We start from the raw sequence: 10085 nt of genomic DNA on the forward strand, positions 1-10085 counted from the left end.
CCGGCTCTGAAGCGGCGGCGGGGAGGCCGGCAGCAGAGCGTTCCCTGCGCATGCGCAGGGGACGTTCTGTGAGTTTCGGGGGGATTTAAGTATCCCCCCGATATTTTTGTCCAGTTTTTAGATTTTTGTGCACACGTGGGGACTGGCCCACGTGTGCACAAACCTCCCCCGGCCCCCCAAGTGCCCCCGAAGTGCGGATATAGCGATCCGCACGGAGGGGGCAACTTGGCTATTAGATATAGTGATGGGCAAGGGCGGGGTAAAGTTTGGCCCCTTCATTGTCCTGGCTGATGCCTTCCCTTCTCTTCCGTGCGACGAAAGGAAGGAGAAATATCTCCCCTTTTTGTATAAAACAGGGGGGAACCTCTGAGGAAGAAGCAGCCCTGACTGTGTCAAAATTGACAGGTGGCGAAAGAGTCACATTTGCTTAAGGCAGGGAAGAAGAAAAAAAGATTTTCTTATTCATTGAGAACCTCAGCCCCACCAGGAAAAAAAAATTGCCCCACAAGCCACAGAATCCTGGCTACGGCTTGTATGTTACAGGAGCTCCTTATGAAGGGTGCGGTAGAATAGGTCCCAGGTGGGTTTTACTCCCAAGAGTTTTCATTCTAGGTTCCTTTTTGCAGATAAGAAAAATGGTGGTCCCAGACCTATAGTAGATCTTAGAAAATTAAACGAATCCTTAGAAATGTCAAAAATTCGGAATGAACATAAGAACATAAGAGACGCCAATGTTGGATCAGGCCAAAGGCCCATCCAGCCCAACACTCTGTATCACACAGTGGCCAGAAATACCAGTGCCATCAGGAGGTCCACCAGTGGGGCCAGGACATCAGGAGCCCTCCCACTGTTGACCCCCCCAAGCACCTTCAATGGTTTTGGACCAGAACCACCCCCTTCTCCCACATGAACTTTGCCTGTGCTAGGAGGTCCTGATCCAAGTGACACCATCTTCTGAGGGGAGGCTGGTGGTGACTAGATCTTGGACCTTCTTGGCGATGGTGGCCCATGTATGGAATCCCTTCCCTGCAGAAATTCAAACGACACTAAGTCTATCATCTCTCCAGCGCACCACCAAGTCACATCTTATCCTTCCGTGCATTGGACAATTATGCGCTTTCCCATCGCGGCTGCAGCCCTTTCTGTTCCTTTTATCTTGCTATTGGTTTACAAACTTTGCATTGCTTATTTTAATTCCATTGGGGCCACCTGGAGGGATTTTGAGGCAGTGTCGAATTAAAAACGCGGGGCTCGCAACACCCCCTCCCACGCCACACGCACACTCCCTGGAATCAAGACGTCTGCTGTAAGCTGCCGATATGCATTATCAGCACGTTCCATGCACACCCCCGCCTGTGAAACAGTTTACAGTTAATCCACTTGGAAATTGCACTGAAAGTGTATTGAAAGTATATTATTTAGTGTGTGTGACCGTAGCCTTATTTTCATCAGACACGTGTAGGAACAGAGATCTGTGTCCTTATAAGCCAGTCAGAAAGTGGGAGGGGCATTCCAAAGAACGCTTGTAAAGGACGCAGGGGTCCAATGCAGAATGTAATCAGCTTGATTAGAGAAGAGGGGGCAGGAAATTAGCATCAGCAGTGAGCTACGCATCCCATGTCCCTATTCAACTCTGGGAGGTCCACTGTTCAAAACTCGTGAGTTCTGAATAAACAGCTAGTGTTGCTTAGACGCTTCCTCTGTCAGTTTGGTGTAGTGGTTAGGGGCGCGGACTCTAATCTGGGAGAACTGGCTTTGATCCCCCACTCCTCCACTTGCACCTGGCTGGATGACCTTGGGCAAGCCGTAGCTCTGATAAGAGCTGTTCTTGAAAAAGAGCAGTTTCTGTCAAGAGCTCTCTCAGCCCCACCGACCTCACAGGGTGTCTGCTGTGGGGAGGGGCATGGAAAGGAGTTTGTAAACCGCTCTGAGACTCCCTTGGGTAGTGAAGGGCGGGGGATAAATCCATCTCCTCTTCTCTTCTCAACTTGCCCTGAATGGGCCAATTATGGACTGGGTGATAACTGGTCACAGTCTTCTTTGGCGCTGGTTTTTAAAGTAATGGACAGATAACTGCCTCCTTTAGCAAATGAGGAAAGACACCCTGAGTTAGTCACGGATTTATGATAGGAAGGCACGCTGGCTCAGAGGCAGAGCATCTGCTTAGCAGGCAGAAGGTCCGGAGTTCAATCCCCGGCATCTCCACTTAGAAGAAGAAGAAAAAGAGATTGGATTTATCCCCCGCCCCCTTCACTACCCAAAGGTGTCTGAGAGTGGCTTACAAACTCCTCTCCCTTCCCCTCCCCACAACAGACACCCTGTGAGGTAGGTGGGGCTGATAGAGCTCTTGACAGAAACTGCTCTTTTTCAAGGACAGCTCTTATCAGAACTACGGCTTGCCCAAGGTCATCCAGCAGGTGCGAGTGGAGGAGTGGGGAATCAAACCCGGTCCTCCCAGATTAGGGTCCGCGCACTTCACGACTACAACAAACTGGCTCTTCTTCCTGGAAGAAGAAGAGATTGGATTTATACCCCGCCCTTCACTACCCAAAGGTGTCTGAGAGTGGCTTACAAACTCCTCTCCCTTCCCCTCCCCACAACAGACACCCTGTGAGGTCGGTGGGGCTGAGAGAGCTCTGACAGAGACTGCTCTTTTTCAAGAGCAGCTCTTATCAGAACTAAGGCTTGCCCAAGGTCATCCAGCAGGTGCGAGTGGAGGAGTGGGGAATCAAACCCGGTCCTTCCAGATTAGAGTCCGTGCCCTTAACCACTACACCAAAAAACAAACTACAGGGAGTAGGTGATGGGAAAGACTTCTGCCCTGAGACCCTCGAGAGCCCCTCACAGTCTGCGTAGACCAGACAGACCTTGATAGACCAAGGGTCCAACTCAGGGTAAGGCAGCTTCACTTGTTCATAATGGACATCAGGGGCTCCTTCAGCTGCCTCTTCCAAGATATCAGTAACCTGGATGGACAAGGATGCAGCTGTTTCGTCAGGCCTTCGGCTGAGGCGGTGGGAGTCCATGTACGGCCTCCCTGAGGTTTCCGTCACCCATCTAATAGCTGTTGGCCATTCTTTATCTGTGACCAATGGGCCGGAGAACAGTGTTCCTTCTAAGCTGAGTTAGCGTGAGCTAGCTCAGTTTTTTAGCCTCTGGCTTGTACGTTTTTGTCTCCGCTCAGGAAGGAATGGCTCCAGAGCCGACTAATCTATGCAGCAGCCAAATTGCTCGCTCACCACTTTAATGCCATTGGACTCACAAAGTAGAATGTTTGCTCACGAGACTCCACAGCTTAGAGGGAGCGTTGCCCGGGGACCTTTCGCAACCAGCCAATTTCTGTCCTTAGGCTGTGGCCACCATTTTAATGTATGCTACAGTGTTTCTAGTAATTTTAATCATATCCCTGCTGGAAAAGTGGGCTATAAATATGGACAATAAAAGAACAGGGGTGGCCCTCACCAGTCCCAACAAGATCCTGCTAACCTCCGTCATACTGACCACGCCGACATGATAACTTGGCTTTTAACATTATGCAAGTGGATTTTCCCCCCCAAATAAAAAGACGGAGAGAGAGAGAGAGATCTCTCATAAGAACATCAGAAGAGCCCGACTGGATCAGGCCGATAGTCCATCTAGTCCAGCATTCCGTCTCAGACAGAGGCCAGCCAGTTCCTCTGGAGGGCCAACAACAGGGCAAAGAGGCCGAGGCCTTCATAAGAACGTAAGAAGAGCCCTGCTGGATCAGACCAATAGTCCTTCTAGTCCAACATCCTGCCTCACACAGTGGCCAACCAGTTCCTCTGGAGGGCCAACAACAGGGCACAGAGTCCGAGGCCTTCATAAGAACGTAAGAAGAGCCCTGCTGGATCAGACCAATAGTCCCTCTGGTCCAGCATCCTGTCACACGCAGTGGCCCACCAGTTCCTCTGGAGGGCCAACAACAGGGCACAGAGGCACTACCCCCTATAGGAGGTGGTGACAGAGGCCGAGGCCTTCCCCTGCTGTGGCCTCCTGGCTCTGGGATTCAGAGGCTTAGTGCCTCCGAATGTGGAGGTTCCCCTCAGCCACCATGGCTAGTAGCCATCGAGAGATTCATGGAGGATAAGCCTATCTCTACATCCTCTGTCCCCCTTTCTGTTGTCCAAAAGTGAGCAATACTATACTAAAAACGGCACATCTGTAGTGCAAAGTTTCTAAACAGAGCCAAGGAAGATTCAGAAGAGTGACCCCGATAACCGAACGGAAATAGTTTCTTCCCACGGATGCTGGAGAGGATAGCAGACAGCATTAAGGATCTGCAGGAGTTCTGAGCGAGGGCCGTGCGTTTCCTGTGGTCCTTCTCACATGCTGGTGGAACCAAATCACGCTGCGGGAACCAAAAAGAGGAGAGAATGGAATTTGAAGCCGACATCATGGAAACTGGGTGAGTGGGGGGGGGGGAGTGTAGAGTCAACTGGGAGGAACGAAAAGGCCATCGAGCCCAACCCCTGGCTTTGAGACCACCTAGAAGAGGGGTCCCCCCCGCCCATCTGCCAACCCCTGACAAATCAAGGCACTGACCCACAGACAAAGTAGGCACGGGGAGTAGAGGGAAGATGTCCAAGCAAGAGGTGCCTGCAAAGCCAACAGGTCAGGATGGCGACTCCAGGAAGTGAGCCAAGCCACACACAGTCCACGTGGGGCACTCACTAGCCATTTGTATTTGGAGGAGAAATCCAATGCCTGGCTCCCGAAATAGGCTCTTTGGTCAAGCCAACTATTCAGCAGAAGGCCTTTCCAGCTTCACACAGCCCCCCCCCCTCACCCCATCACTTACCACTGAGAGAGCTGTCCGATCCCTGGTCACTCGCTGCAGAAAGGAAAAGAGAAATGGGCGAGCCGCGGAGAGGGGGCACGTAGCAAAATCTCCACCTCTGCTTCTTGTCCCTTCCCAATCAGTTCTAGCCTCCCTCATTTGCCATTGCAAATCGACCCCGACACGAAGCAAACGTCTTCTCTAAATCAAGTCCAGTTCTGCAACCTGCCGTTTCAACTGATCTGCATACATTGTGGTCTTTGAATTCATTTCCTCTGCTTTTGCAATGAATTGTGTGTGTGTGGGGGGGATGCAATCCCTTCCCCTGGCCTTCCCCCCAGTGTGAAGAGAAGAAGAAGAGATTGGCTTTATACCCTGTCCTTCACTACCCAGAGGAGTCTCAGAGCGGCTTACAAACTCCTTTCCCTCCCCCTCCCCACAACAGACACCCTGTGAGGTGGGTGGGGCTGAGAGAACTCTGACACAAACTGCTCTTTTTCAAGGACAGCTGTGCCAGAGCTTGTGACTGGCCCAAGGTCACATCAGCAGGTGCAAGTGGAGGAGTGGGGAATCAAACCCGGTTCTCCCGGATTAGAGTCCGCACACTTAACTGCTACACCAAACTGGCTCTCAAGTGTGGCCCACACTTGTTCAGTCCTACCTTATTGACTACAGGGGTGGCCAAACTGCTGCTCGGGAGCCGCATGTGGCTGTTTCACAAGGTCTAATTTAATGTTAACAAAAAGCAAATGTGCCTATTTTCCAGTAAAACGTGTAATATTTGTTCATGTCTTGCAACTCTCAAACATCTGACGTTTATTCTATGTGGCTCTTGCGTTAAGGAAGTTTGGCCACCCCTGGACTAGAAGCTTACTTATGTCCCTTGCAAAATACAGCTGAGGGTCTCAACAGACCAAATTCTATTAACGTGTTTATAGCAGGACCCTACTGCTGCCCTGCAAATCTGTTAGCTGTTTATTCTTATTTATTTATTTAATTCATCTGTCCCTCGCCTTCCTCCCCGATGGAGACCCAAAATAGCTTGTGTTAAGAGCATAAGAATATAAGAGAGCCAGTCTGGTGTAGTGGTTAGGATTGTGGACTCTAATCTGGGAGAACTGGGTTTGATTCCCCACTCCTCCACATAGTAGCTGCTGGTGTGACCTTGGGTCAGTCACAAGTTCTTTCAGAGAAGAGAGCTCTCTCAGCCGGGTGTCTGTTGTGGGAAGGAGAAGGGAAAGGAGATTGTAAGCCGCTCAGAGACTCCTTCAGGTAGTGAAGGGCAGGGTATAAATCCAGTCTCTTCTCTCTTCTTCTAAGAAGAGCCCTGCTGGATCAGACCAATAGTCCATCTAGTCCAGCATCCCATCTCACACAGTGGCCAGGCCAACCAGTTCCTCTGGATGGCCAACAAGAGGCATAGAGGCCGAGGCCTTCCCCTGATGTTGCCTCCTGGCTCTGGGATTCAGAGGATTAGTGCCTCTGAACAAGGAGGTTCCCCTCAGCCGCCATAGCCAGTAGCCACTGATAGCCCTACCCTCCATGAATCTATCTCATCCCCCTTTCAAGCTGTTTATTCCTGTGGCCATCACTAGATCCTCTGGCAGCGAATCCCACATTTTAATCGCTCTCTGTGTAAAGGAGTATTTCCTTTTGTCCGCCTGGAACCTACTGCCCATCAGTTTCCTATTTTTGGGAGTGGGAGAAAAAATTTGTTCTCCTCCCCTCCGTTTTGTTCTCACAACAACCCTGTGAGGTAGGTTAGGCTGAGAAAGTGTGACTGGCCCAAGGTCACCCAGCAAGCTTCCAAGGCACAAGCGGAAATTGGAACCCAGGTCTCCCAGATACGAGTGCGACACACTTATCCACTGCACCACACTGGCTGGTTGAAGGAAAGCAGGAAGCCGGGAATGGGAGGAGGAGGGGAGCTGAAGGGGTGGGCGAGGGGAGGAAAACCTCATTGCAAGCTGAGGGCCAAGGAACTCGGCGGGTGGGGAGGCAGCATCAGTACCACCGACTCTAAGAAACAGCGGGTCCAACGGGGAGCTCGTCTTTCCTCTCTTCGGTCGAATGCTGGTTCGCAGAGCCCCTCCCTCAGCCTGACGTCTGATTGGCTGAGCATGCCACATAACCGCCCCCTCCTCTCTTCAGCTAGGGAGGGCGACAGCCCCCCCCCCCGGATTTGCAGGGCCAGCCTGATTCCCGGGCACAGCTGCCTTTCCCACACCCACGGGGCTGCCTTGTGTCAAGTCAACATCTTAGCATGCGGCAGGGCTATTTGTGGGCAGGAACACACAGGAACGGAGTTCCGGCTGGTACCCAGGTTGGCCACACCCAGCAGGAACTCATTAGCATAATAGGCCACACCCAACAGCAGAAACTCATTAGGATTGGCTACGTTAGGGGTGTGTGGCCTAACATGCAAAGGAGTTCCTGCTACAACAAAAGGCCCTGGGTTTTGACAACAGAATAACAAGCAAAAGGTGGGTGTGGCTGGATGACCAGACTTCTGGTAACATGGGGGTGCGGCCTAACATGTTAATGAGCTGTGCTGTCAGGGGTGTGGCCTAATATGCTAATGAGTTTCTGCTGTTGGGTGTGGCCTATTATGCTAATGAGTTCCTGCTGGGCTTTTTCTACAAAAAGAGCCCTGTGGGGGAAGAGTCACTCACCTGGCGTCGCTGTGTAGCTGCCTTCTCGCGGCTTTTCTGCAGAGACAAAAATCAGAGCATCAGAATCCGGAGGTGCCTCCGGAGATCACCTAGTACCACCCCGGGCCTAAGGCAGGGCTCTGAAACCCTAAACCCTCCTTTGCTCCTCCACTCTCTTCCTGGTAAAGGTAAAGGTTGAAGGTGAAAGTTTCCCTTGCTCCAAAGCCAGTCAAAACCAACTCTAAGGGTGTGGTGCTCATCTCGGTTTCCAGGCCGAAGAGCCAGCGCTGTACGAAGACGTTTCCGTGGTCATGCGGCCAGCATGACTAAACGCCGAGGCGCATGGAATGCTGTTATCTTCCCGCTGAAGCGGTACCTTTTTATCTACTAGCAATTTTTTGCTTTCTAACGGCTAGGTTGGCAGGAGCTGGGGCCAGAGACGGGGAGCTCAGTCCGTCACGCGGCACTCAGGTCTTGAACTGCCAGTCTGCAGCTCAGCGTCTTAACCTCTGAGCCACCGCGGCCCTTACGGTACTTCCTGGCACCCTCCAGCAAGTGGACACGTGGAACACATGAAGTTGCCTTAATGTGGAATCAGACCCGCAGACTGGCAGCAGCTCTCCAGGGGCTCCGGGTGAGGTCTTTCACATCGCCGTCTACCTGATACATTTCACTGGAGATGGCGGGGATTGAAGCGGGGACCTCCGGCATGCCAGGCAGAGGATCTTCCCTTGAGCCACAGCCCCTCCCCGGTGCTGCCCCATACTCAGGGGTCATTTCCTACAGGAGCGCACAGGAGTGGCGCTCCGGCAGTAAAGAGCCCAGGGGGCGGGCACATGCAGCAAGCCCCGCCCCCTGCTCCCAGGTAAGTTGCCCCCCCGGGGCCCCGGTCCAAAACAGTCCAGTGGCACCTTTAAGACCAAGTATTATTCAGGTGCAAGCTCTCCCTCCTCTGCCAGGACAGATCTGCACGTCCCTCCCCCCCCAATAGCTAGCAATCCAAAACAGTCCAGTGGCGCCTGAGCAGTGGGTGTTGCCTTCGGACACACTTCCGATGATGTCAAGGGGTGTGGCATATGCAAACAGGTTATGCTAATGAGTTATGCTAATGAGCTCCTGCACCTCTTTTTCTACGAAATGACCCCTGCCTATACTGAATCAGACCACTGGGACTCCATCGAGGTCAATATCGTATTGTCTACTCTCCGGGGTCTCAGATGGAGGTCTTTCACCTCGCCTCCTACTTGGGCCTTTTTAACTGGAGATGCCGGAGATTGAACCTGGGACCTCCTGCATGCCAAGCAGAGGCTCTCCCACCAAACCACGGCCCCTCCCTCCTGGCATTTTACTCACTGACGTAGAAGAAGACTCCGGCCCCCGCCAGGATGACAGCAGCCACGACCCCCAGGAGGGCTCCCACAATAAGCCCCACTTTGGATGCTGAAATGGGAAGGGGAAAAAAAGCATCTGCTCACCTTGGCCCCATATCTGCAAGGCAAAAACCCAGAACAGGAATGCTCCTGTAAAATGTGGCTCTGCTGCTGATAGAGTATGAAGACAAAGATGTTACATATAACGGTATTCCCTCTAAGCTGAGTTAGTGTGAGCCAGCTCGCGGTTTTTTAGCCTCCGGCTCACACATTTTGTCTGAGCTCAGGAAGGGAGGGCTCCGGAGAAAACAAATTTATTGCAGCAGCCAAATCGCTCGCTCAGAACTTTAATGCCAGGAGCTCACAAAGTAGAATTTTTGCTCACAGCTTAGAGGGTGCATTGATCATAATGTCCCTGTATAAATCTATGGTGCGGCCTCATTTGGAATACTCTGTACAGTTCTAGTCGCTGTATAAAAAATGCGGTGAATAAAATACAGAGAATACAGATCTCTCCAAAAAGAGCATTGGAAAAGGTGCAGAGACGGGCAACAGGAATTATTAATGGGAAGGAACACCTTCCCTAGGAAGGTTAGGGTCAGGCTAGGGGAGAACGGCTGGCTCAAAATGAGTCAAAGAGCTCCACGGCCCCAGCAGGGGTTTAACCCCAGAGCGGACACAGGGTTGTCTCTCAGTCCTGAATTAAACATTCAGCAAAATAAGCAGGCACTTGTGGCACCATTGGAAGGGGGGCACCGTGGAGTTTCCCCTCCTAGTTGTCATCCCCTCAGCTCTTTCACTGCCACACTCGACTGTAGCTGAATTTTTTTGTCACCGTCCTTATCTGCCACATTGGACTTTAAAGGTGTCATCACGATTGTTTCCATCTCATGGTGCGAGAGTTTCTCTTCCGTCATGTCAGTTAAGTGATGGAAGGGCAGAGGGGCACCACCAGGGGTCATTTCCTTATAAGAATATAAGAGAGCCAGTCTGGTTTAACACACACAGTGCTGCCCCATACTCAGGGGTCATTTCCTGCAGGAGCGCACAGGAGCAGAGCTCCGGCAGTAAAGAGCCCAGGGGGCGGGCACATACAGCAAGCCCCGCCCTCTGCTCCCAGCAGCCCTCAGTCAGAGCAAGAAGCAGCCAGGTAAGCTGCAGAGCCCCCCCTGCCCCCCCGGCCCAAAACAGTCCAGTGGCACCTTTAAGACCAAGTTTTATTCAGGTACAAGCTCTCCCTCCTCTGCGAGGACAGATCTGCACGTT

The 10085-nt window shown here is 52.0% G+C and overlaps 1 protein-coding gene across 1 annotated transcript in view; it reads right to left on the minus strand.

The window, feature by feature from the left end:
* Positions 1 to 4364: 4364 nt before the first annotated feature.
* Positions 4365 to 10085, minus strand: part of LOC107111425 (major histocompatibility complex class I-related gene protein-like) — a gene marked incomplete at its 5' end in the record, with an annotated part of 12876 nt that continues 7155 nt past the window's right edge. The window contains 4 exons of the mRNA XM_015412393.1: positions 4365 to 4369; positions 4820 to 4852; positions 7471 to 7506; positions 8803 to 8889. Of these exons, the coding sequence (XP_015267879.1) occupies positions 4365 to 4369; positions 4820 to 4852; positions 7471 to 7506; positions 8803 to 8889 (161 nt within the window). The remainder of the gene's footprint in view (positions 4370 to 4819; positions 4853 to 7470; positions 7507 to 8802; positions 8890 to 10085) is intronic.

Source organism: Gekko japonicus, unplaced genomic scaffold (assembly GCF_001447785.1).
Source record: "Gekko japonicus isolate JY-2015 unplaced genomic scaffold, Gekko_japonicus_V1.1 scaffold5616, whole genome shotgun sequence".
Classification (NCBI taxonomy): domain Eukaryota; kingdom Metazoa; phylum Chordata; class Lepidosauria; order Squamata; family Gekkonidae; genus Gekko; species Gekko japonicus.